The 27,945-nt window shown below is 35.0% G+C and overlaps 3 protein-coding genes across 9 annotated transcripts; 2 read left to right on the top strand and 1 right to left on the bottom strand.

Annotated features, from left to right (window-relative positions):
• Positions 1 to 170: 170 nt before the first annotated feature.
• Positions 171 to 12,058, top strand: LOC110764602 (pre-mRNA-processing protein 40B). Of its 7 annotated transcripts, none has more exons than XM_021967610.2 (30): positions 171 to 317; positions 830 to 937; positions 1,257 to 1,316; positions 2,069 to 2,134; positions 2,229 to 2,564; positions 2,640 to 2,801; positions 2,899 to 2,975; positions 3,106 to 3,175; positions 5,010 to 5,062; positions 5,166 to 5,223; positions 5,335 to 5,678; positions 5,781 to 5,853; positions 5,937 to 6,032; positions 6,171 to 6,239; positions 6,327 to 6,404; positions 6,764 to 6,850; positions 6,941 to 6,975; positions 7,063 to 7,168; positions 7,681 to 7,761; positions 7,847 to 7,939; positions 8,009 to 8,062; positions 8,152 to 8,268; positions 8,391 to 8,489; positions 8,783 to 8,830; positions 8,903 to 8,995; positions 9,815 to 9,922; positions 10,051 to 10,115; positions 10,557 to 10,659; positions 11,386 to 11,682; positions 11,775 to 12,058. In XM_021967610.2, exons 3-30 carry the CDS (start codon positions 1,284 to 1,286, stop codon positions 11,907 to 11,909), a joined length of 3,036 nt encoding a protein of 1,011 aa, XP_021823302.2. In that variant the 5' UTR covers positions 171 to 317; positions 830 to 937; positions 1,257 to 1,283; the 3' UTR covers positions 11,910 to 12,058. The 7 variants fall into 7 exon arrangements, 6 of the variants coding, with proteins under 6 accessions (XP_021823302.2, XP_021823297.2, XP_021823300.2 ...); XM_021967605.2 differs by having other exon boundaries at positions 11,772 to 12,058; XM_021967608.2 differs by having other exon boundaries at positions 830 to 941; positions 11,772 to 12,058.
• Positions 12,059 to 14,570: 2,512 nt separating this feature from the next.
• On the top strand, positions 14,571 to 15,173 carry LOC110764608 (phytosulfokines). The gene is made up of 2 exons (XM_021967616.2): positions 14,571 to 14,754; positions 14,888 to 15,173. The coding sequence occupies exons 1-2, from the start codon at positions 14,632 to 14,634 to the stop codon at positions 15,017 to 15,019; spliced, it is 255 nt and encodes an 84-aa protein (XP_021823308.1). The 5' UTR covers positions 14,571 to 14,631; the 3' UTR covers positions 15,020 to 15,173.
• A 3,818-nt stretch (positions 15,174 to 18,991) lies between these two features.
• LOC110764598 (IQ domain-containing protein IQM5-like) lies at positions 18,992 to 20,463 on the bottom strand. Its single transcript, XM_088245870.1, has 5 exons — positions 20,443 to 20,463; positions 20,021 to 20,242; positions 19,807 to 19,911; positions 19,428 to 19,706; positions 18,992 to 19,162 (listed from the first exon to the last, which is right to left on the bottom strand). Exons 1-5 carry the CDS (start codon positions 20,461 to 20,463, stop codon positions 18,992 to 18,994), a joined length of 798 nt encoding a protein of 265 aa, XP_088101996.1.
• Positions 20,464 to 27,945: the final 7,482 nt, after the last annotated feature.

Genomic DNA, 27,945 nt, shown 5'->3' with positions numbered 1-27,945 from the left:
TATCTTTGTTTTTGGGTGTATGTGAATTACAGAATTATTTTGACTACATATGGTAAAACATTATTTCTTACCCCTTTCATGGTCGGCAAACCCAACGGTCATCTAGTAGAGTGAGAAGTCTTGTTAAGTATACGACACACTTTGTTAATGTCCTTAAAAAACAAATAAAAGGTCCTATTAAGAAGGGTTTAATTAAAATTTAACGACGATATAAACCGCCCCATTGTAATTAAAGCTTCGAAAAAATAAACAGCGAAATCAAATTGAAGGCTTCAAGTTCTCACGTGTTTCACCGTCACAGCTTCTTCACTCAGCTGGTACGATTTTTCTCTCATTTTCATCTTAATTCTCAGTATCCTTTTCACTATCACGCGAAAATTTCAATACTATGTCCAAAGAATCAAACTTTTAATGCAGTTTCCAACATATATATTGCATGCATCTTCAACTTCAATTGTCCTCAGTGTGGTATGCAATTAATTAGGTCAGTTTTTGCTTCAATTGAGAATCTTAAATGTGAAATTAGGGCTTTAAATTTGATTTGGTTGACATTCTGGGTTAGTTTGGGATTGGGTAGTGGCACCGTCATAGCCTACATTTTGGCTTATGGAAAATATCGTGTATATATATCTATTCTGAGAATTTAAACTTGTCTGTTTGGGCAAGTTTTTCATATAAGTTTATATAAAGCTGTAGAAATAGTAATTGTCAGTAGTTCTATAATTTCTGAACAGAAACCTGAAAACAGGAAAATGGTTTACATAATTTTGACTACTTAGAATGAATTATTTAATTTTTTGGGTTACTCTGTTTTCTGTTTTGGTTGCAGATTTCATCCCTTCAATCTTGGTTGCAGATCACTCCTTTGTCTAATGCTTTTTAAATTTTGGTTGCGCATATGAACCGTCATAGAGGACTTTGAGCAATCAAATTATAAGTTGGTGCTGCCTCACCTTACCCTTCCTTTTCTTGTCTCATCTTTTCCTTGCATTGCCGCTTGAGTTGTCTTAATACCTCTCCTTAGCTGTGCTTGTTTTATGAACATGTTTCTAAATCTGCAACTCTCCATGCCATAAAAATTTAGGTTATATTTGCTTCGTAGACTAGATTTGATCATGTATTATCGTGTGTTTGTTGATGGAATCTATTTTTCCATTAAATGGAATTTTGATGTTACACTACTTGATTATAAAGCTTCCATCCTGACATGCTCTCTTGGATCTGTAAGATGCTAATGATGGTTGTTGACTTTGCAGTTGTTTTCAGAGGCATATCTTACTGAAATGGCCAATAACCCTCAGTTTTCAGGTCTACAGGTAATGTGTAAAGAAAACTGTATTTATATGTGTGTATCTTGTAAATCACTTATATTTAGAGATTTTTTTTAATGTTTTTCTATTTTCTTTGTACATGTTTTGCTTTAATCCTATTTTTCTCATCAATTTGATCTGAAGGGTTACATTTCTGGAGTCTTTTAGGCTATTACTTTTTATCTGCATTCCAAATAGATTAAGGAACTCATGGCGTCTTTGCTTCATGCATCAAGGCTTGTCTTTTATCTTCATAGGTTCTTATCCAGTGACCTGAATTGAACCTGGGCTTTGTAATTTAAGTTGACTTTTTTATTTTTTATCTTTAAACTATTTAATACTTTCCTTTTTGTTCTTTCTGTTTCTGGTTTTATAAGCGGTGAACTTTGTGGTATAAATAATTGACTAAGTTCATTATTTCTAATGTATTTAATATTTTGGTTTCCCTCCTTGCTTATTACCTTTTAGATGTTAGGGCTGTTCATTTTTCGGTTACCTTTCTATTTTCCAGCAACATGCAAGACCATTTGCACTTGAAAAAGGTGATGAGGCAATGTTTTCCTTTCTTATGGATCCATACCATCCATTATTTTAATGGTTATCCTTTCTCATGTATTTGACTTTTCCCTTCAAAAATATTTTACCTTTCAATAGTATGAAAGCTTCTGATTCCATAAAAAAAATTAAAAAATAGATGCTGGCCAATTATATTTTTATGCTTTGCTAATTATCTTCTCCTTTTTCTTTTTGTTGTATAGCCTCTTCGGCCTCCTATGGTTGGTTCTGTTGACCCTCCTCGAAGTTTGCCGCCCATGTCTTTTCAAGTAACACATTCCTTCTTAATGAATTTTTTTGTCACCTGTATATTTTTAATGATAACTAAAAACAGTCCCCTTCCAATTTAATTTTATGCTGCAGTTCCGGCCAGTAGTTCCAGCACCACATTCGCAGGAGTTCATTTCTGTGGCTTCTCAAAATTTTCAGCATGTTGGAAGGGGTGTTCCATTGATGAATGTTAGACTGCCTCCTCCAACTCACCAACCCCAGTTTTCGCAACCAATGCAGCAGTTACCTCCAAGATCTGGTCAGCCAGGTCATGGTATGCTGCCATCACAGGCCATTCCATTGCCAGTTAGTCAGCCCAACAGGAACTTTGCATCTGAATTGCCCCTACCTCAGCCTAATTCACAAGGTCCAAATAACGCCATGCCCAACTTAGGTGGCCCACGAACACCTCTCTCTTCATCATACACTGTAAGTCTCAGGAGTGCTGTTGGTTGACTTTTTATTTTACTTTAGGCCTTGAATTCATAAGTCGCACTTATGCAGTTTGCACCTTCTTCTTATGGTCAAATGCCAAGAAGTTTTAATGACTCCACCCAGTATCAGTCTATATCTCAATTGCATGCACCTAATGTTTCATCGGAGGGACAAGTTACACCTCTGCAGCACACCGGTGAACGGCCTGCTGTAATCACTTCCATTGCTCTGGTAAGAAGCCTCTTTTTTAAGCTCTGAGCCTATTTTCATGCTCCTCAGCTATCTATGCTGATTTCTTGGTAGCATTCATTATCTTTTAAAATTTCAGGAAACAGGTGTACGGCCTAACCCTGCAGGAGGGACCGTGGCAGAATGGAGAGAGCATACATCTGCTGAAGGAAGAAGGTGGTGATTCTTACTATTCCACCTAATTGTTTCTTAAGCTTCAGTTTGTTAGAACGTTGTACTTTAGTAGTTTTTATGGCTGATAATCTGTGCTAACCGAATATTGTTCTTTGATGTATGAACTATTCAGATTTTATTACAACAGGAGGACAGGATTATCTACTTGGGAGAAGCCTTTTGAATTGATGACACCACTGGAGGTTAGTCATGCACGTAACTTTCTTGTCCTGGTGCCCCTTTGTTAGTGATCATTTAACAGTTTTCATTTCCATGGAGTTGTGAGCTTGTCTGTGTTTCCTGGTTGGTGGTGTTCTGATTGGGTTAGATTTATCAAGTTCCCTGTTGTTCAAATGTCCGTTCTTTTTGTATCTTTTTGTTTTGGAAACATTGTTTATTTGTGTTGGTAACTGGAAAATCCTACATCTTTTGCTTGAAGAATCTTTAGTATGTACAGGATGCTTTTTTCTTCGAATTAATTGACAATATTTAGAATGTTAGGCTATTGACACATAATTAGTAAATTCGTTAAAATACACAAAATGAATCTCTCAACAATCATTATCTCATAACTTTCAATGAGTTCATGGAAATTGGCTTACCTAAGTTTATATATTCGATATACATGTTATGGTAATGCACTAAGATGTTTACTTGTTGTCATACTGCTAATATTATTCTTAATCATTTAACGTTTGATCCACTTCGAAGGTATTCTCTTTTGGTAACACTTCCAAGGTATTACGAGATTTGTTTTCTGCTGTTTTCTATTTGCATCAATCCTAGAAATAGTGTTAATGGTGTTTCAATTCGTTTAAGAGTTTTTTCATTTTTGTTTTCTTTGTTCATTTATGCATTGTGTGATTTCCATAGCTTTAAAGATGCTTACAGGTACATGGCGTGCCAATCTATTGAGAGGTAGGATATGCTGTGGGTCTTTGCTGCTTGCTCTACGTACTATATAGCTTGAATGTTAGTAAATCCTGTCATTTGTTTTACTTGATTTTACAATAACATTTGGGTGAAGTTGCATGTTTAATTCTTTAGTGCATACTATTTGAGATATTTGCATTTACACTGCTATAAGGAACTCGACAAAATCACCTCATAACTTACATCAGAAACATCTTTCTTCTCTACATACATGCATAGTGTTTTCAGTTTTAAATTTCTGGCTTTGATAGGTATCTCATCTCTTTATAATCGATTAAAACTTGTCTAATTTGTAGGGCAGAAATTGAGAGTTTTAAAATTTTACTTATTGTAGCTTGAAGGGTTTTGCCTCATATTATTTGGGGTTCATCTTTCAAGGCTTGCGCGTAATCTTTAGGGTCGTAGAGGACAAGAAAGTTGCAGTGCTTGATTCTTTGAATAGTTTTGGCAGCTATTATTATTGGGATTCCTAGTTAGAAGGGCCTTCAAGTAAGTTGCATGGTGGTTTAGTTTTTGCAAAGTTGCATTAGGTGAGGGTTTTAGGGGCAAGGGAGGGAATTATGGTTATTATTAGGAAGTTTTAGGTGAAATTCTTCCATTGATCTTAAGCAATTTTTTCTGCGTGCCTTCATGCTAGGATGGGTCACTAGAACAATGTTAGACTTAAGATCATATGATTTTCGAATTTCATCTTCTCCAGTGGCTCTTTCCCCTGACATGTGCTGCCTGTGAGAGAGAGAGAGAGAGAGAGAGAGGGAGAGAGAGAGAGAGAGAGAGAGTTTGACACAATTCACCATAAGAAATTCATTGTGCTGGATAGGAATAAAATTGATTGTGCCAAAATTGTTGTTAGGCAGGCGCTGTAGTGATATTAATGTTCTAGTTTTTCTGCCAGAACTTTGGTTTGTAATACTTGTCAATATTAGTTTTACTTTTATGTTCGACAATTCTTATTGTTCTATTTGTGCTTCTGGAGCTGGACTAAAATGTCACAGTTTTACTTTTCAACCTACCACGAGCTCCACTTTTCTCTATTATTCTAATTTGGGAGAAAGTATTGCTTAAGATAGAAATTCAACTTATTTAGTTTCTTCACTGGGACAGAGGGCAGATGCATCAACTAACTGGAAGGAATTCACCAGTCCTGATGGAAGAAAGTGAGTAATTGATATTGGTTCTGTAAAAATAGTCATCAATGCAAGTTTACAATTTTAAACTCGTTGGTACTTGTTTACTTCATCCTACATGTAAATGCTACAGGTATTACTACAACAAAGTCACAAAAGAATCAAGATGGATTATGCCTGAGGAACTGAAGGTTTTTCCCTGTTCCAACCCGTTTGCACCACCCATCTATGCCTCAAGTTTTTATAATCTTTCCCATTTTTAAAATTTTCTTATTATTCATCTGTGCAAATATTTCTTCAAGTTGGCTCGAGAGCTAGTAGAAAAGGCGCCTGTGAAGGAAATGCAACAAGAAATGCTTGTAAATCATCATGCCACAGTCACCGTTTCTCCCCCTGTAGCTGAAGCTGATACGCTAGTCAATGATGCCCAAGTAGCATCAAGTCCTGTTTCTGTGGCACCTGTTATTGCCACTGGTGATGGTGATGTTCAAACTGCTGCAGCATCAAGATCATCTACCTCACCTGTTGTGGCTTCTCCTGTAATAGAAAATCCCAATGGAGTTCAGACACCTGTTGTTGTACCATCTTCCGCTGTGTCAAGTGCTGAAGCTGCTGTTACAATCAACGATACTGTTGCAGAACCAATGTACTGTCATTTAACTGGTTTTAGGTGCTTTCATTTGCAATTGCAGGTGTTATGTTTAGTATGTATTCTGAAAATCTGAAATTTGTTGTGCTCATTTTGTAGGGAAAGTTCGAACAATTTATCAGCTCAGGATTTTGTTAGTTCTGCTGATGGAGTTCCGTTACAGGAGAATGAGGTATTTATTAGGTTTCTTCTGTAGTTGTGGTATTGAATTCTTGACGTGCTTTTCTAGAAACTTGATATAGCGAGGCCTTGCAGGAAGCTATGGATGATGTAACAGGAAAGAAAATTAATGATATTGCATCAGAAGAAAAACCAGTTGACCGGGAACCCATAAGTTATGAAAATAAATTGGTATGACCTAAAATTCTTACTTCAAGACATTGCGTCTCTTTCATTGTTAATTTCTCAAATTTCAACACATTGCAGTCTCTTTCATTGTTACTGTCCTGGCACTCCCTTTATTATTTTAACTTATATTTTCTTTTTTAGGAGGCTAAAGATGCATTTAAAGCACTCCTGGAGTCTACCAATATTGGTTCTGATTGGACTTGGGATCGGGTAATTTAATTATTTCATATAACTTCTCTTTTTTTATTTATTTGTTTTATATGGGAAAGTACCTGATATAACACTGAATATTATCAGGCCATGAGGGTGATAATTAATGACAAAAGATATGGTGCTCTGAAAACACTTGGAGAGCGTAAGCAAGCTTTTAATGAGGCAAGTCTTTACATTGTTGTGTGAATAAAAGAAATTATAGCATATACCTAATAATGGTTTCATGAGAGTGGGATTCTGAGAGGGAGATGTGGTGTTGTCTCAATCTACATCAATTTGGCATGAAGTAGCCCACTCTCAAACATTGGATCCATGCATTTGGTCTTTGGCAGACTGATGTTAATAATCATGACTACTGCCGTCTGGTATTCTTAATAACCCATCACTGTTAGAGCATATAATTTGTGTTTTTGAAAGCTGAAAATATTCTAGCAATTTGCTACACTTATATTGTTGTAGTTTCTTCTGATGATGATATCAATATGCCTATAAATAACCACTAAAATGAGATTATGTTTCAGTTCTTGGTACAAAGGAAAAAACAAGAGGCTGAGGAAAGACGTATCAAACAGAAAAAAGCACGGGAAGAATTCAAAAAAATGTTGGACGTAAGTTATATACTCCTTGAAAGATTCTTCTTTCTCTGAATAGAAATTTCCTTGCTTCCTTTTCTTATTTATGTCATGAAATCCTTGCAGGAATGCTCAGAGCTAACATCGTCCACAAGATGGGGGTTTGTTTTTCCTTATATCAATATTTGATATTCTGTTTATAATGTATGCAATGGTTGGTTAATGCTGATGGTTAAATTATTGTACAGAAAAGTAGAGAGCATATTTGAACACGATGAACGCTTCAAAGCTGTTGAACGAGATAGAGATCGCAGGGATATGTTTGAAAACTATGTAGAGGAACTCCAAAAGAAAGTAAGTTTCTGATATCTTGACTGTTCTCCCCTGTTTGTAACATTTCCATGCATGTTGCTGATATTTACACCCCTTAGTTAAAAAGATGTACATTGCATTGAGCAACTTTAAGCTGGGATTTTACTGAGGAATCCTTTCCTGATCTAACTATGGAACCTGAGTTTACCTCCATAACCTTATATTTGAGTCGACCTTCTCCAGTGTGCATATGAAGTCATGGATCTATTGAGTTTTGCTCATTTTAAAGCTTGTTTTTTAATGGCTATTCTTAGCTGACAATAAGAGCTTTACATAGACTGACCTCATAAATTAGGTGTTCCAACCTTAACCTTAACCATTTTTCTCTTTCATCCAAACTTCTTGACTATAACATCCTCATAGTGAAGGTAACAAATAACTTAATGCAGATGTAGTTTAGATTAGCATTTGATGCCCATTATCATTTGGTACTTTGAAGATCATGGATTTTAATTATATATGTTCTTACTGCTGTTAAACTGGATTTTGGTCAGGAACGAGCAAAGGCAATGGAGGAACGTAAGCACAATATAATGGAATACAGGCAATTCTTGGAATCTTGTGACTTCATCAAGGTTCTCTTTTAGCATGTTTCTTTTGTATTCATGGGTTTCTTTTGCCATCAAAACTTATACATCTTGGAATCACCTTCTCACTTAGGCAAGCAGCCAGTGGCGAAAAGTTCAAGATCGTTTAGAGGCTGATGAAAGATGTTCACGTCTTGAAAAAATTGATCGTTTGGAATTTTTCCAGGTAATTTCCTTATTTAGCTAGTGATACTTCAAACTGGACTTTGAAGCTTATTTTAAAATGTTGTCACAGGAATATCTGCGGGATCTAGAGAAGGAAGAGGAGGAGCAGAGGAGGATACAGAAGGTTCTTTATTGTTCGAATCTGTTGATATAGATCTTTGTGTTTATTTATAAATGGACAATTATTTTATCTGGGACTTTCTTGGGGCACAGGAAGAATTGAGAAAGACAGAGCGTAAAAACCGTGATGACTTCCGCAAATTGATGGAAGAGCATCTCGCTGCAGGCACTCTTACGGCCAAATCTCACTGGCGTGATTATTGCATGAAGGTTAAGAAACCTTTTTCTTTTGTACTTTTAAATGTTAATTTAGCTGATTCATGTTGTTCTCTAATGTACTTAACTCCCTGTTTTTCTTCTTTTCTTCTGTTTTTTTGCTTTTGTCCTTTTAGGTTAAAGACCTACCTACATATCTTGCAGTTGCATCAAACACCTCTGGTTCAACTCCGAAAGATTTGTTTGAAGATGTTGTTGAGGAACTACAGAAACAAGTACTTGAACTGTACCTTGCCATTTTGTACTTCTGATTTATATTAAATAGGTCTATAACTCTATCTTTGCAGTCCAAAGACCAACAATCTGTTGTCCTTTCCATATAAATTTATTGTGTTCAGGTTTCCAATGTTTTGGGTCCCTGTTTAAACTATGTAAAATTTGATTCTGTAATTACATTGCAATATAATTTTCTTCTTTCTTTTCCTGTAACAATATTTAATTTTTTCGTATTATTTTTAACATAAATTTTATACATTTTATGAACGATAAATCTGCCTGTTTTCTACAGTATCATGAGGACAAAACTCGAATCAAAGATGCCGTGAAGTTAGGAAAGGTTTGATTTGTCTGACTTTTCTTGTTTCCATTTTCTACTATTGTTAGATATCTAATGTGAGATTGTGTTTAGGTCATGCTTACATCAACCTGGAAGCTTGAAGACTTCAAAACTGTTATATCAAATGATATTGGCTCTCCACCCATATCAGATGCCAACTTAAAGGTACATATAGACTTCAAACAAAGATGATGACATTTGAACTCTAGAAGTCTTTAATGGACATCAGCTTTCACCTTGTGGTCATTGCTCTTAAGAATCATTTAAGTAAGCTTGATGAATCTCCTACAAATTATCTTGTGGTCCAACGATTTTGAATTTTTTTGGCATGAAAACTATGGAAACTTCCTTGGAACTGTTGCCACTACATGATTTTTAGGTAACAAGTATTTCTTTGTCAAAATTTCTAAATGGTTGTTCACGGAAAAGCCTACACTTCAGACAATGCGCTATTTTTTTCAGAAAATCCAAAGAAAGTATTGCAGAGAAGCTAGAACAAGGCTGCTAATTAACTGCATTTCCAACCTCAGATATAATTCCTTAGTCATGATGAAGCTACTATGTGCATTCTTAGTCTAAATTGATGCCATTGTTCCAAAGTTCCAGTCTTTGCCAGTCAAGTCGCCCCGGATATATGTTAGATGATGAACTGTGCAGTACTCTCTGGGATGAGGTAGTTATAACTTATAAGCATTCAAGAAGTTGCAATGAATAGGACACTAGGAAAACATCCTTGTGCAACCATATTTTTTTTTCATGTGTGATGTTTAAAGTGTCAATTAATGTAAGTGGCTTCACCAGGGAAGTTTCCATGTGGCAAGGAATGGGCTGATCTGTTGAAGGCTCTTTTCTGTTGATAAAATTCATTTATGGATTGGTTATTTTTATGTTTGGTTTTATCCTATACTGTAGCTTCTACATTAAGTTCTTTGTCATTGTACTATGTGTTACAATGATCTAGTGTGATTTTCAACTGCCTTGCAGCTAGTTTTTGATGAGTTATTGGAAAGAGTGAAGGAGAAGGAGGAGAAAGAAGCTAAAAAACGTAAACGTCTTGCAGATGACTTCTCTCATCTCTTATCTTCTATCAAGGTGTAGCATGCTGTGTGCCAACTTATGATATTATGATGTTCTCATTTTCCTAATGGTTTAGCAGTAACATAATTTTTCTCTATTTTGCTTAAATTTTTGTCATCTCTCTGATTCATTATTTGTTACAGGAGATAACTCCATCTTCTAAGTGGGAGGACTACAAATCACTTCTTGAAGGTAGTCAAGAGTGCAGGTATATTTTATTAATAACTTAAATCACCTTTGAATTATCTTTTCTGCTCATAATAATGTTATTTGTTGTTTTTCTTTTAATTTCATGTAGTGACTTCTGTTCCATAGAAGCATGATTTTATGACTCCTAAAGTATCTCTGACATTCACTTTTTGTGCCTGGAGTTTAATATCTGAGAGATCGCTACTGTCTGGCTGATGTTTAGGGCAGTAGTGGAGACACGTAGGCACTTGAGAAGTTTACATTATTTCTTACATTTTGGTATAAAAGAAAATTGTGGAAAATGAAGAAAACTTTAAAGGAACATAGAATTGAAATTTGAAAGTGAAGCTTAGAATAATTTATATTGAGCTGGACGAGTTTGTTTTAGTTTTCTTAGACTTTAACAAATAACATTGTTCTCTAACTGACTATTGCATGATTATTTTGGATGCTTGTGTAGTGCTATTGGTGAAGAGAGCTTCTGCAAGGAGATATTTGATAAGCATGTAATGCAACTGAAAGAACAAGCAAAAGAGAAAGAGAGAAAACGAAAGGAGGAAAAGGTACTAATTAGTTGGATCACAATTTTGTAAATCAGTTTCTATGTCTGATACATGAGCTATTATTCTCTTTTGAATGTGGAATATAACACCTGCAGGGTTTACATCTGGTATGCAGAGTACTTGTATTCATGTTTGAATTGTTGTTAAGCTTGCATTTGGCGTTGTTTTGACAGATTATAGTTGTATAAATAGAACTGAATAGTGAATACATATATGATTCTTTATGTTTATTTTTATACAAAGTATGATTATTTGCATGGCTAGACACACTTTTGTTGTCTAAACCATTTTTTAGATAACTTTATGATGAGTGTTTTTATTTCTAGAAGGGTGTTCACAAGGAATCCCAAAATTGTAAATGGAGGTTATGATTACATGATATAATAATATATGGCTAGATGCAATGTAATGATATGAGAGGATTATGTTCTCATTAATAGAACCTTTAGAGTTTAAATATGGGTTTGCTGAGTTGATTAATGTTTATTAGCTTAAATAAGGAGTTATAAAATAGCACAGGCTACTAATGAAGGAAAGTAAATAAAGTTAAAATAAGAGAGTAATAACTTAATGCTGTATCCTGTTGTATTGTTGATTACGTATGATTATTTTGAACTGAAAGCATGATACTTGCAAACTTCAGCCCCTTCTCATGTATTACTTGTCCATTAATATGAGACCTTGAATTTAACGCAATGAATTCCTATAATTTTCTACACCCTCTAGGAAAAGAAGGAAAAGGACAGAGATGATAGAGAAAGGAGACGGACGAAGCAGAGAAGAGAAAAAGAGGTAGAATATGAAAGAGAAAGAGAGGAACGCCTTAAGAAAGATGGTTTAGACAGTGAGATTGCTGATGTAACGGACATTCATGATTCCAAAGAGAAAAAGAGGTCCGGGAAAGATGATAATAAGAAACATAGGAAGCGCCATCATAGTGATGAAGATCATGCCAATGGAAATGAGAATGATCGGTCTAAAAGATCTCATGGATCTAGCAGTGACCACAAGAAATCAAGACGGGTATGTTGATAATAATTGTGACCTTTCATTTGATATATTATTTAAACACTGATATAAATTTTACCTCGTTTCCTATTGTTATTGCATAGCAGGCACCTGGTCATGAATCAGATACCGAAAGCAGACATAGAAGACATAAAAGAGATCACCGGAATGGTTCTCGTAGAAGTGGTGATCACGATGAGCTAGAAGATGGGGAATTTGGCGATGTTGGGGAAAGTCGGTAGTTGTTTCATCCTACAAATTGCTTATGCCCGTGTTTAAACTTTTTTCAATATTGCCAAAATATTTGTTTTCCATTGAACTTCTAGTGCTATGATATATATTTGTGGAAATATATATTTTCCTTTTCGTTTACTAAGAATTATCTGTATTATGCTGTACTGTTTCCACCTAGTTTTCCCCATTAACAGGCTTGCTTGTAGACTACTTTTCCAACCTCTCCCTAGCCTGAGAGTTCTTGAGTTGTTTCTTTTGCCTGCCCTTCCATTGTTGACACAATCATGCAGACGTTGCTTCTTTTTCTGCTAGAGCCTTTTGTTTCTCAGGGGGCTGAAAAGAATCACTTCCATTCTGTGGTTTTGCTCACAAATGGGAAGTTGAAGTTGGTCTGGGGGCTTCTCTTCAGCCTTCGAAGCGACGTGCTTCAAGTAAAAGAATGTTTCTAGTGACTGATAAACATATGACGGATATTTGTATGTTGTGTAACTCATCCATTGGACCAGGGAAAAACCTAGGAGACAAAAAAAACTTATGAATATTAGCTTTACTCACAAAGATGCAGCAAGCATGATTTCAAAGAATACAAATTGGGAAAATGATAGCTGCAACATGTCCCATGCAATTATGCCATGCATAGCATAGTAGTTTTGCTACTTATTTCAACAATGTACTAGAAGCGATTCTTCATACAATGGATCAGAAATTTGTCTAGTCAATGTTAATTCATTGTTTTTGACTTTTTTCGGAAGACTTTAGTAAAACCCATTACTTATGGTTTCTGCACTACTTTTCTAGGACGGTTCATAATTCACTCGCATATTGGAGAGCTTTTGTGAGCCACCAAAATTCAAAGTTAAGCTCATAACTAAATTATAATTTTCGCAAGAGACTTGTAGCTCAAGTAGTTAAGAGCAATTATTCTTGCACATGAGGTATTAGGTTCAATTCTCCTCTCCCCTAATATCGCTTGTATTTAAAAATAAAATTAAAAAGTTATAATTTCCACCTGCATACTTCATGACAGAGATGTTGAGGTCTGGATAGTGATCTAACAGCTTAGATTCGCCTAAAGCTAAAAGGCTGCTGCAAGCTTGAAAATATGACCAAAAGAAGCTTCTTTAATTACCACCAATTGTCATGCCTATTAGACTCTTTACTTTTCTCTTTATGCTTTCAATCCACCCAATCCCCAACCAACAGCCAACAAACTAATAATTAATGCCAAAAGAATGGTCTACATTTTTATTTGACAAAAATTGCCTACATTTTTTTAAGGAGACAATTTTTATTTGACTAAAAACCCCCCCCCATAATTTCTCATGGGTTCTATTCTATAGGCAAATGAGCATGCTGAGAGTTATCATAATAGTGCACATACATTTTGACTTCCACTTTTTAAGATAATCGATGAATACGTGTCAAATTATGATTTGTTCATCTCGACTTTTAAAAATCGAACATTTTTTGTTTCTTCCAATGGTATGCATGTCATATTAGTTTTTTTTTTCTTCTTCTTTTCAGTGTATTTTTACCTGTAATTAAATGGAAAAGTCTTTTTAATCCTTTAATTAAATATTCAGAAGGTGACAAAACAATGTCAGCTGGGAAGTTTCCTCCAGAATCCAGGTGACATTGGAGGGACAGGTACGCTAATTTTGGACTAATCCAATTTTGGCAATTTAGATTAAATGAAGACAAGATCCAAATTCTAGAGGCATTGTTTGCGTGTTTTTGGCTTTTGTCAACGCGTGAATGTTTAAACCGTGACACCCCGCGGAGAATATTTGTTTGTTCACATGCCAGGGTGCTACGCCAACACGGCATCACTTAGCTAAGCTTAGCTGACCGCACCGTACTAGGTATATTTACACTAAACGAGTTGGCCATGCCTATTATGAACATGGGGATTTAATAAATTCAACAATATTAATTACTTCTTTTGTTAGCCATGCGTAAATTACAGAAGAATTCGAAAAAATTTGAATAAACAATTAGCTATTAGTCTACTCAATATATATATTTTTAATTTTTTTAAAAATAGCAATCGGGGTAGTATAGGGACAAAAAATAAAGTTTTTAGGTAATGAACTAGGAATGGTAACAAGGCGAATTGGGTCTAAATTTGCAATTACTATTCCCATCCCTATGGAACAGGAACCATATTGGATAAGGGGGCCCTTGATAACTATTTTAATTTTCTTAATAAAATGATTAGAATTGTAATTTAGTATATGTAACGCAGAATCACATAAAACGCAACACATAATCATACAAAGCTTAAATGGGGAATAACGTTGGGGAGTGCTATCTTCATCCCTGCCTATTAAGGCTAGGCCAGGCAAGGTTAACGAGATTGGGAAAAATTGCTATACAAAATTGTGTTTGGTATAGATCGCTTCAATTTATTAGAAGAAATCTTAAATTCGAATATCCGGTTCTTACGAAAGAAAGAATAAAAAATTAATTGAGTCCACATAAAATCCACTTGCTTAAATACAAATCCACATTTGATCCACTTAAATCAATTGCGGCTAATAATCTTCTAGATATTCTCAAAGCAGTCAACGACTAGAAGGCTGTAGCGATCATCCAATTCATTTTAAAATTCTACATTTGCCCTTGTGATGACCAGCAGCTTCCTATATATACATAGTCTTCCACACAGTCCCATCCTCACAAACTACAAAAGCTCATCGTCTTAGAATCTGCAAAGTGCAAAGCAAAAACATGGCTTCCAAGCTCACCAGCCTCTGCTTCATAGCCTTCATCCTCTTCCTCTCATTAAGCTGCTCCACAGCTCGGCCGCTGCCTTCAGCTTCTGATGCCAACGCAATGAAAGCTCAAGATGAGGTAATTAATAATTAATCAACTAATTAAGCAATTTCAGCCCAAATCATATTATAAATAAACTAGTAACTTTGTGATGAAATATTTATGGGTTTTTGCTAATCTTTTGTTCTCTTTATGATATTTTTTTTTTCAGTTGAAGGATGTTGAAGTAGAAAAGGCCATGGTGGAGGAAAGCTGTGAGGGAGTTGGGGAAGAGGAGTGCCTCATGAGAAGAACGCTTGCGGCTCATATTGATTATATCTATACACAGAAGCACAACCCATAATTTCTTTTTTCTCTTCTTTCACTTTGTTGATTTTGCAATTCTTCTGTGATGATCATCTACTGTAGGAAGTTTTTCTGTGTACTACCAGACCAGTGTATAGATGATATATATATATATATATATAATAGAATGAATTTTGTGGAGAGTTCTTCAATTCTTGGTTCATTTTGTTTTCTTTACATAATTCTTACAAAATATTGATGATCGAGGATTAAAACTAAGAATAAACAACCCTTAATTTACCGATCATCACATACCGAAAGCTGATAATGTGACCCGTAAGCGTGATACATGCAATATTCTAAACTAATGATTCTTTCTTCCCAAATATGTTATAGCCAAACCAAACTTTGTTTGCGTGCGGGTACATATATAAAGGAGTGTATCTTAATCCACAACCAAATATGTTATAGCCAAACCAAACTTGTTTGCGGGTACATAAATAAGGAGTGTATCTTAATCCACATAATTAAATTTGGGGACATAATCATATTCTCGACCATTAATCAATCTAGAGATGAGAGCTACTAGATTGGTTTGTAGCATGCGCGCATAAACAAGGTTTGTATTTTAGTTGTATGTTGATCATAGGGCATTGACAAGATCAATCATGATGAGGTTCCTCTCAGAAGACTTTCATCATGTATATGCGTGCTTCCCCATATCTACTTTAGTTCTGCTACTTCTTCTTTGCCTACTCATTTAGGTGAAATATTATTGGAATTAAGCTGAATATATATATATATACAGAAATTCTTATATGTCCGGATGTTATTATCGTGCGGACGCCATATATTTGTATTACATCTCCTTGTCTTCTTGTATATTTACAATAATATATGTACGATAATAACTTGCGGACATCTAAATAAGAGAATAATATATATATTTGGTATTGGTAATTACATAGTGGAGCGTTATATGCTGAGTTATAAGGTGCAAAGTGGATCCCATCCTAGTATGATTTGGTGGGCAAAAGTTGTGACTTTGCATCGCATTGCCTGATAAAAAGTGCAAAGTACTCCCATATACTTTCCTGAATCCACTTCAAAAGTTCTCTTTATGTACATAGATTTGGACCGACTTCAGATTCTCAGTCTATATAAAACATATATTTTATAGTTTTAAGATCGACCTTATTGTAAGAAAAATGCATGCATCTTTCTTAGGGTTATGCAACAATGTATTTTAATAATTGGAACCGTTTATATTTTAGATTATCTTTGTAAAACATCATCCAAATCGAAAGCTTTTTTTCATCAAAAGTATGCACACAAAAAAAGAGCATAGTTTGTTAGATACAGAAACGAAAATGTGGTTAATCAAATAGTTAAACATGATGTTTTAGCTGAATTTTATTTTTCTTGGATTTTGATTACCGGTATTTTTTTTAAAAAAAAATTATAGAAAATTCTTAAACTTGAACTACATTACGGATGATTCGTGATGTGACTAGCTTCTCCATATACATACGTCTCATTTCTTCTTAGAGAGAGATTGTTATAAATGCTTTTAATAATTATTATTTTGACAATGCGATATTCTGAATTACTCTAAACCACTCAATCTAAATAGTGATTCATCAAACTCGGACACAATGGACCATGTACATTGTCACATCTAGCTGATCTAACCGTAATTTGCAAGACGTCTCCAAGTATTAGCTAAAGTGTGAATGGTGGCATGATGACTCAATCCATCATTAAGAGTCATTTAATCCCCCCCACACACACTAATGGCCTCTACTCTACCTCATTTCCATATGGTTGAAAAATAATGAAAGGTATGAATGCATTGAGTGTTACGTATATGATGTATGTGGCTACTTGTGGTTTAGACGGCAGCAACAAGGTGAGAGCCATTTCTACTTCTCTTTTTGTAGCCATTAATGGCCAACTATCCATAGATGCATTTATATATGCTTGGCCCTGCTCTTCGCTATCTTTCATATTTTTCTTCTCGCTCCACATATATGTCTGGATATAGCCTATAAGGTCAATGAAATCAATTGATTGGTCATTCTTTCGAGAGGCATTATTTATTAGTCAACGTTCAACTGCCTGCTGTGGCCGGCGTTCAGCTTGTGCAGTTGTGCTGATATAAATCAGTTCATTTGGCAGTATCCCAAGGATGCTGCTAGCAAAGAGCTAATAACTACAGCTAGCTACATAATTTTATTTGGCTTCAGACAAAAATTTGTGTCATGTCATGTGGCCTATTTTCATTTGTTTTCTCACGTTACCACAACCGACACTAGCCAGGTGTATGTGAGAGGTGATCCAGGTAACTCCAAAAAAAACGAAAACAAAAAAACAAAAAACTAATGCAAGCAAACCAAGAAGTTTATAACTATAACTTTGATCAAAATTAACAAATCCCAAGAAATGCTGTTGATCAACAAATCCTAAGAAATTAAATTGGGCCCCAAACAGGCTATACTTGCATAAATGAAACGGAATAACACTGTTTTTGTATGTTTGGTCAATCACACTATGTCAAGTGGAAAAGTTATCACTCGTGGCATAGCGTAATTGACAGAGGATAGCAAAACGGTGCTATCCCCGTTGCACACAAGTGTTTCTCCTAACCTTGGCGGGGCATGGTGGGTGGGTGGAGTTTAGCACAACAGCACTCCACAGATTCTATTGAGGACTTGAAGAAAGTATTTATGGTCTTCTCTTTGTCCTTCAGTCCAGAAAAATGAATGCTATTTAATTAAAGAACAAAGTTTCAACATTCAGGAATATTTTACAGACAAAACTTATCAGCAAAGCCAAGATCACTTCAGTCCATATAGAAGGAGAAGCAGCATATATCCATCAAAACTACAATCTTTTACAACAGAAACAGCCACATAACTAAAATTGAAATCTAAAACTCGCAACACCAAATGACTTAAATGCCAATGTCTACTCTGGTATATACGTTCAACCATCCCCTTATTTGGTCTTTGTTCAATCTCCGTGCTCATCACGGATCTCATTTCGATTCTCATGTAAGAAAGATGGCAGGCCTAAAGAGTACCAAAAAGCCTATGCTGGGAATGTCGATAATAGAACCACCACAACCGTCCCCACTGCCTCAATACCATAGTCTAAAATATCGATAATATCGACGAAATATTGAGGATATTATCGTTTTTTCGAGTCTCAGATATTTCGGAACATATCCATACACATATTGTATAAATATCGATAATATCGGAAAATATCGATGTCGATAATTTCGCTCATACTTCAGCAATATTTTGTCAAAATATAGCTATAATATCGCTAAATTATCGAAAATATTGATGTAATGAAAAAAAAAAAAAAACTCAAACACACAAAGGGGATTCAAACCCTTGCCATTTCACTCCTCCAACACCTTAACCACCATATTGCTTATGTTTTTGTGATAATATGCTAAAATATGTATATTTATATTGTTTTGAACAATTACATGCGAAACTATTTTGGGGGTTTATCATTTGATGACTACTCTTCACAATACACTTACCCTACACATAGAAATGATGAAGATAGTGAAAATTTTCAACCTCATAAGAACTCTGTGTGGTACTAAGTCACTCATGTATCTTACCATGCAATGTATAAAGTGTATATTGTAGTAAATCATTATATATAAATGATTATGGTGTGTTTAATCTTCTTTCATTAATTACTACATATTTTCTACACTCACAGTGTTTGTCTGCTCGCTATATAATCAACTTAAATCAGTTAACCTATCATGCAATGGATTTCCTTCTAATTTTTTGTGATAAACTAATACATAATTGACTGAATAAACATCCACCAAAGTTTCAATAAAATTTTTCAAGTTTTTCTTATAATTTCCATGGTTTTTATTCAATTTTTATCGATATCGATAATATCCCGATATTTCTATTGAAATTTCCGTGTTTTTGGACTACCGATATTTCCGATACCATCGATATTTTAGACCTTGCTCAATACAACTCTTTCCTTTTTACCCTTGTAAATGAGCTCCCAGATGCAAATGAGTACAGCTGCAATAGCCAATATCAATACCAAACAGTGCATATTGGGGCTTACTTGGGGAGGAAGCCTGGTCAAAAGCAAATGACAAAATCTCTAGGCAGAGGCCAGTGAGTAAGAAGGCCCACTCTACCGAAGTAGCCTACAAAAGAAACTAGTATTACGTCATAAAAGTTCACAGATATCTTGTAATAAATAAACGTTGGGGAACTATGGTTACGAAGGAATTAATTCAGTTAAAGTCAACAATCTTGTTCCAAATTTATAGATTTTTCAGATTTTTGTTGACTTTGTGAGACAAAATACAAAAAGAACAGGCAAGGATCAATTGACAGACGTGCTTTAAAGAAAATTACAACTTAATTCCAAAACCAAAACAAGAAATCAATGCAGTGGAAACAGGGTACCTTCGGGCTAAGCCTAGGTGAGACCCGGACCGTTGGCTTTGGTTGTGGTCGTGCTGATAGGCGGACTTGCTCAAGCGCTCGGAGTCGTAGCTCTGATGGGTATTCCCCTACCCACCCAATACGTGGACCAACACCAGTTGCCCACTTGCAGGACAAACACTTGAACAGGTCATTTATAGGTGCTTCTCCATTCGACTCCACGCTCTTATTCATCTCTGGCTCTAAGCACAACTTGTCAGGAATTTGGATTGACGCGTTCTCATCATCTGTTGCAAACATCTGTAAAAGACCAGATATAGAGAAGACAAATTTAGCTATTTTGTTCTACTTGTGTGCATAGTTAAAGTGCAAAATGAAGGCCAGAGCTGAATGTAACTACCTCGACATGGGTTAGGTCTACATGGTGCTCCTGCAGGAAGCTAATGAATTCCTTGAAATTGTCTTCAGTTGCGAGATAGAAGTAATCACTATATGGCCATATAGCCTGAACAATTAAAAGATGAGGTGATTTTAGCTCAAAAAATGGAACTGCAAAAGAATTATATACTAGCATTTGAGAAAACTAATGCACATGCATAATGAACGTTAAGAACCACATTGTGGGCAACTAATCTTCCAGTTGTAACTGCAGCCCCTCCAGATAGAAAACTTGAGTCATGAAAAGCACCTTTCCTTTTCTGCCCCACGTGTAAAGCCCTTGATGTGCTGAGCACAAACATCCACTTAGAGCCTTTTACTGTGTCAACAAGCATCCCTGATTGTCTGTGAACATGCTTTCCGTTCTCTACAGTCACTTCATATCCCTCCCGCTCTTTCTGAAATAGAAAGTGAATGAACATCAGTAAATACATTATGCATTAATTCTTCCCCTCATAGCTCTATATTAATTTTAGATCAATCTGAGAAGAGATTGGTAAGTTCATTGATTTTCAGTTTCTCGTTAAATAAACCCGACAGTGTTTGCGATATGGAACTCTATACAATGAATGCATTTTTGCAATTCTAGTTAAAGTACAATGTTGTTACTTTCATCCATTGGATGAAGATGAAGAAACACAAAAACACAAAGGAGAGAGCTATAAACAGAATTGAACTAGAATTTAGAAGTATATAAGCTCACAGCTTCAAGCCAGTACTGCAGGGCTAGTTTCTGAGCCTTCTGGTCCTTGGAAAAACCCTGTTGTGCTTGCAGACAAAAAAGACTTCGCTGTTAATTTGGAAGTTCTCCGTAAAACACATATAACTCTAGTCTGATTCCTACCACCAAAGTACTGGCAGCAGCCTTGTCCTAGCCCGTGCCGACCGTGACAAAGCAGCAAAGTCCAACCACCTAAAACAATTACACAAATGTGATGAACAAAGGCTAGTTGTACAGCAAAGAATGTAACATAGACTTAAGGTACAAACCATAGTTCGTCAGCCACAACAGCACAATCTGCAAGGCCTCGTCTAGTGCTGTAACTCCTACAGAATTTCTGAATCGTAGTTGCCGCAGCATCCAACTCACTAACTGCAGGCTCGTTTGTCCCAGATGCTTCAAGTTTTAGTTCTGTAGAGTTCAAATTTATGGTCATAGTGTCCGCAGCACCACATAGCTCTGTTCAGACTGACTAATATCACGGAAATTAACTACATTAACACTTAACAACTACAACGCATCAAGAATAATGGACCACATTGCATCATGAACATCAGAGACATAAATTAAGGAAATCAAATGTTAATTTCATAAGATGCTCAGGAAGATTATAAAAAAAAAGTATAGCCGGGCGGCTATACGCTTGTATCCTAATTTTTAAAAAAGAAATCGTATAGCCGATCGGCTATACTCGGTTTTCCTAATTTTTAGAAAAGAAATGGGTTTTAAATATTTTTTTTAAAGAAATAGTATAGCCGTTCGGCTATACCCGGAATTTTTCCTAATTTTTTTTAATGAAAAAGCGTATAGCCGCCCGGCTATACTCCATTCTCCTTAATTTTTGAAAAAGAAATACTATAGCCGAACGGCTATATTCGGTTAATCCTAATTTTTTTTAATAAAAATTTTTTTATAGCCGCCCGGCTATACTCGGTTTTTCCTAATGCTTTTTTAAAAAGAAATAGCGGCTATACTAGGTTTTTCTAATTTTCTTTTAAAAAGAAATAGTATAGCCGATCAGCTGTACTCGGAATTTTTCCTAATTGTTTAAAAAGAAAACGTATAGCTGTCCGGCTATACTCCCTGCTCCTTGAAAACAAATAGTATCGCCGCGCGGCTATACTTGTTTGTCTTATTTTTTTAAAAGAAATAGTATAGCCGCGCGGCCATACTCGGAATTTTCCCTAATTAAAAAGAGTATCGCCGCCCGGCTATACGCCTTTCTCCCTAATTTTTTAAAAGAAATAGTATCGCCGCGCGGCTATACCCGCTTTTTCCTCATTTTTTCAAAAGGAATAGTATAGCACGTATTTTTCATGATAATGCAAGTTTTTTTATAAAATTTTCAATAATACACACAAAATTCACGTATTATATGCATAATTCTCACATATTATTGAATACAAATAATATATATTAAAAAAAAAAGGTTTTGCACATTTACCAGTAGAAGAAAGGTTGGGCATCTGTTTGCACCAAAAATTGGATTTTTGCCTAAAATGGTAGATAATTTTCCATGGACATCAAAATGGCCAAAATATGGCTAGACATGCATTGCTGCAGTCAGATGGAGTGGGCCCAAAATTCAAATTCAGCGCTCAAATCAAGTTTCATCCTTCTCGAAAGTTGTTCATCTCTATGTCTACTGCAACATATCCAAATTTGGGTTTATTTGGACAAATGTGGAGTCCTAAGAGCTGAAAACACCAGATGCACAGCGCTAGCAAAAGCTTATAGCATCAATTCGGGCCTAATTTCAATGCTCTAATGAATTGTCTTTCTTCATGAAAGTTTTGCATTAGAACGTCTACCGTAAAATATCTAAATTTGGGATCATTTGGATAAATGTGGAATCCTCGCGACATCAAACATCAAAAGCATACCAGCAACAGCGAAAGCTGATAACAGTGGCAATTCGGGCCAGTTTCCAGTCCTCAAATGAACATTCGTTCTTCATGAAAGTTGTTCATTTGGATGTCTACTACGACATATCCGAATTTGGCTTCATTTGCACAAGTATTGAATCTTCAGAGCATTAATCATGATTTCTATTCGTGAGAGCAGTTTGTGACGACCAGTCTGGTGTAACCATGCTAAAACCAGATTTTCTATTGCTCAAAAGGAATTAAGTTCTTCATGAATGTTGTTCCTACTTATGTGGAGAACAACATATCCGAAATTGGCAGCAATTGGATCAACCTAGCATTCCCAGTTTATTACGCATCAAGGCATGTTCAGAGGAGAAACTCAGTGGCTGCAAATCAAGTTTCACTTTATCAATGGAGGGACTTCATCACCAGTGAGTTGATTCAGAGAAGAATAAAGTGAAGATGTGGTAGATGGAAACAATTTAATATTCTCTGTGATGAAGAATATTAAAACAAAGCCAAAGCCCAACATACACGTGAAAAGTCTACACCAAGGTTGAAAAAAGAATAAAATAATATGCAAGTGGGCTTAAAGAATGAATAAAGAAAGAAGTAGAGATTGTGGTCATTATCTCTACATTTCTTTTTGTCTTTTAGTCAGCTACTTTTGGTTACCAATCAATGGCAAGTGGACTAATACTTTGGATTTCTTTAAGTCTAATAGTGACAACTTCTGTCAAATCACATCAAAGCCTCTTAGCAACTTTTTTGGGTTTACTTGTATTTTCAGCAACCCACTCACCAAAACCAATGGCAAGTGGGGGCACCTTCTATAGTGCACCAGGTGCACCCATGCACCATTTGTACTTTATGATGCTCCCAGATTTTTTAAAAAATTGGTTACCGGTTATACAAGTTATCAAGTTTCCACTTTTTGAAAATGCAATTGCATAAGGGTCATGCAATTACGCCCTTCCTGTTTGGCAATTGGCATATGATAGGATAGTGATTTACAGTAGTTTGGATATGAGAGTACCTACCGGTTATACAAGTTATCAAGTTTCCACTTTTTGAAAATGCAATTGCATAAGGGTCATGCAATTATGCCCTTCCTGTTTGGCAATTGGCATATGATAGGATAGTGATTTACAGTAGTTTGGATATGAGAGTACCTACCGGTTATACAAGTTATCAAGTTTCCACTTTTTGAAAATGCAATTGCATATGGGTCATGCAATTATGCCCTTCCTGTTTGGCAATTGGCATATGATAGGATAGTGATTTACAGTAGTTTGGATATGAGAGTACCCTAACATTGTAAGAGGATCCTAAAACTTATAAGTTACAAAATTTGGGTAGCGGTTTACAAGTTTTTGAACCATGATTACAACATTAGGGTTCACCTAATCCATAATGTTGTAAATACTCATTTACAAGGATTAAGGATGCATTTTACAATTAAATGGAATATAACTGTCCAAAACCGAGTAAAACAAAACCTTAATATAGTAAAAGTTTGTGTTTACACGTATAAGGACTCAATTTACTTTCCTAATGTCCCTAGTTACCTTAATATTGTACTAGACGTCCTTCTCTTTGTAAATTACGATATTACAAGATTAAGGATGTGTTTTACAATGTTCTGGAACATAACTATCCATAAAAGAGTAATACAAGACCTTAGTATTGTAAACATCCGAGTTTACAAGTATAAGGACCCAATTTACCATCCGAATGTTCTCATTTACCCTAATATTGTACTACATGTCTTTATCTTTGTAAATTTCGATATTACAAGATTAAGGATGCATTTTACAATCACATGGAACATAACTGTCCAAAACCGAGTAAAACAAGACCTTAATATAGTAAACATTAGTGTTTACACGTATGAGAACTCAATTTACTTTCCTAATGTCGCTAGTTACCTTAATATTGTACTAGACGTCCTTTTCTTTGTAAATTACAATGTTACAAGATTAAGGATGGGTTTTACAATGCTCTAGAACATAACTATCCATAAAAGAGTAATACAAGACCTTAGTATTGTAAACATCCGAGTTTACAAGTATAAGGACCCAATTTACCATCTGAATGTTCCCATTTACCCTAATATTGTACTACATGTCTTTATCTTTGTAAATTACGATATTACAAGATTAAGGATGCATTTTACAATCATATGGAACATAACTGTCCAAAACCAAGTAAAACAAAACCTTAATATAGTAAATGTTTGTGTTTACACATATAAGGACTCAATTTACTTTCCTAATGTCCCTAGTTACCTTAATATTGTACTAGACGTCCTTCTCTTTGTAAATTACGATATTACAAGATTAAGAATGTGTTTTACAATGTTCTGGAACATAACTATCCATAAAAGAGTAATACAAGACCTTAGTATTGTAAACATCCGAGTTTACAAGTATAAGGACCCAATTTACCATCTGAATGTTCCCATTTACCCTAATATTGTACTACATGTCTTTATCTTTGTAAATTACGATATTACAAGATTAAGGATGCATTTTACAATCATATGGAACATAACTGTCCAAAACCAAGTAAAACAAGACCTTAATATAGTAAATGTTTGTGTTTACACATATAAGGACTCAATTTACTTTCCTAATGTCCCTAGTTACCTTAATATTGTACTAGACGTCCTTCTCTTTGTAAATTACGATATTACAAGATTAAGGATGAGTTTTACAATGTTCTGGAACATAACTATCCATAAAAGAGTAATACAAGACCTTAGTATTGTAAATATCCGAGTTTACAAGTATAAGGACCCAATTTACCATCCGAATGTTCCCATTTACCCTAATATTGTACTACATGTCTTTATCTTTGTAAATTTCGATATTACAAGATTAATGATGCATTTTACAATCACATGGAACATAACTGTCCAAAATCGAGTAAAACAAGACCTTAATATAGTAAACATTTGTGTTTACACGTATAAGGACTCAATTTACTTTCCTAATGTCCCTAGTTACCTTAATATTGTACTAGACGTCCTTCTCTTTGTAAATTACGATGTTACAAGATTAAGGATGGGTTTTACAATGCTCTAGAACATAACTATCCATAAAAGAGTAATAAAAGACCTTAGTATTGTAAACATCCGAGTTTACAAGTATAAGGACCCAATTTACCATCTGAATGTTCCCATTTACCATAATATTGTACTACATGTCTTTATCTTTGTAAATTACGATATTACAAGATTAAGGATGCATTTTACAATCATATGGAACATAACTGTCCAAAACCGAGTAAAACAAGACCTTAATATAGTAAACATTTGTGTTTACACGTATAAGGACTCAATCTACTTTTCTAATATCCCTAGTTACCTTAATATTGTACTAGACGTCATTCTCTTTGTAAATTACGATATTACAAGATTAAGGATGGGTTTTACAATGTTCTGGAACATAACTATCCATAAAAGAGTAATATAATACCTTAGTATTGTAAACATCCGAGTTTACAAGTATAAGGACCCAATTTACCATCCGAATGTTCCCATTTACCCTAATATTGTACTACATGTCTTTATCTTTATAAATTACGATATTACAAGATTAAAGGTGCATTTTACAATCATATGAAACATAACTGTCCTAAACAGAGTAATACGATACCTTAATAATGTAAACATTTGTGTTTACACATATAAGGACCCAATTTACTTTCCTAATGTCCCTAGTTACCTTAATATTGTACTAGATGTCTTTATCCTTGTAAATTACGATATTACAAGATTACGGATGGGTTTTACACTTCTATGGAACACAGCTGTCCAAAACAGAGTAATATGAGACCTTAATATTGTAAACATCCGTGTTTACAAGTATAAGGACCTAATTTAACTTCCGAATGTTCCACTTTACCTTAATATTGTACTACATGTCCTTTTTTTTGTAAATTACGATATTACACGATTAAGAATTGATTTTATAATATAATGGAACACAAATGTCCAACAGTGTAATACAAGTCCTTCCTATTGTAATATCGTAAATGGGAAGTGAAATCCTGTGGAAAACGAAGCCAAACGTTAAGAAAATAGGCATGCATGCACGTTTGCAATTTGAAACAGACAGTTTGTCAATTGCATTATACTTGTTCAATTTCGAACTCACTGTTTGTCAATTGCATTATGTTTATTCAATTTCCAATGCATTGTTTGTCAATTGAGTTATTTCCTTTTCCTCCTAGGCGACCCAATCTATCAGTGCCCTTTCCATCTTATGGTCACTTCCTTTCAAATTAACTCATTCAATCCATTCACATACAACAATACACGATCATATTTGACATCATTATATAATACGTTTATAGCATCAAACAAGTTACATAAGCTTTGGGGTTACAAAACTATTTTGAAAGGGAATTGAAATCCTGTGGAAAACCAAGCCAAAAGGGTTGAAAAAAGGCATGCATGCACGTTTGCAATTTCAAACTTACGGTTTGTCAATTGCATTCTTTTTGTTCAATTACAAACTAACTGTTTGTCAATTGTATTATGTTTGTTCAATTTTCAACTCACTGTTTTTTAATTGCGTTATGCTTGTTCAATTTCCAACTCACTGTTTGTCAATTGCATTATGCTTGTTTAGCAAATCAAAAACCCATTTACTTCTGCTTAGTTTCTTCCTGTGCTACATTAATTTCTGCTTAGTTTTTCTGGTTTTCTTTTCATAACATAATTACTTGATTTCATAGAGGGATACTTGATTTCATAGAGGGAAAATTACCCATAGAAATAGCTGGTTTTCTTTGAGCAGATCAATATAGCAAAATGTTATATTGCTGGTCTTTGGGAACTCAAGTGTGGACAAGGATAATAAAGCTATTAATTTTACCTTTGCAATGGCCACTTAAATACGTTTCAGCAACATCAACTCGTTTCCACTGGTTTTTTGTGAACCATGCAAAATGCCCAGCCACCGAGATTTAAGATCTTCTCAATTCATCTCCAGAATCAAGCGATTCACATGTAGGGGAAGAGAGGGAGAGATGAAAGAGAGAGTGCCGTTGGTGGGATTGCCTCAGCAGCAATTCACGATCTTCCCTTCTCCCTTTCTGTCGTTCTGTTTTTCTTTTCTTGTTTTCTTTTTCTTTTTCTATTTAATTTTTATTTTATTCACTTTTATCTACACCAACCCTTTTAACAGGTTACCAGCATTCAATGGTGTGGATTTAACCCTTATCTCCACTTACTCATCCAATGGCTGATATTTTGGGCGCTTGGATACACCACACCCATTGTAGAATTTTCCTATAAGTTCAATAGGTGTCACAGCCTTTGCACGATTGGAATGCAAATGAGAATTCTTTGTTTGTCAATTACAAAACTAAAATACAAATGGCACTATCTGTTTGTCAATGGCATTGACAAATCACATAATGTATTTACATTCTCAAAATTAAAAAGGCTGCCAATAACATAAAGAAAACAAATCAATAGTTTTTATAATTATTTATATTTCTC

The sequence above is a fragment of the Prunus avium genome, chromosome 8 (assembly GCF_965620075.1).
Source record: "Prunus avium chromosome 8, drPruAviu1.hap1.1, whole genome shotgun sequence".
Taxonomy (NCBI): Eukaryota; Viridiplantae; Streptophyta; class Magnoliopsida; order Rosales; family Rosaceae; genus Prunus; species Prunus avium.
The sequence above is the reverse complement of the archived record's forward strand: the minus strand, read 5'-3'. Positions and strand labels throughout refer to the sequence as shown.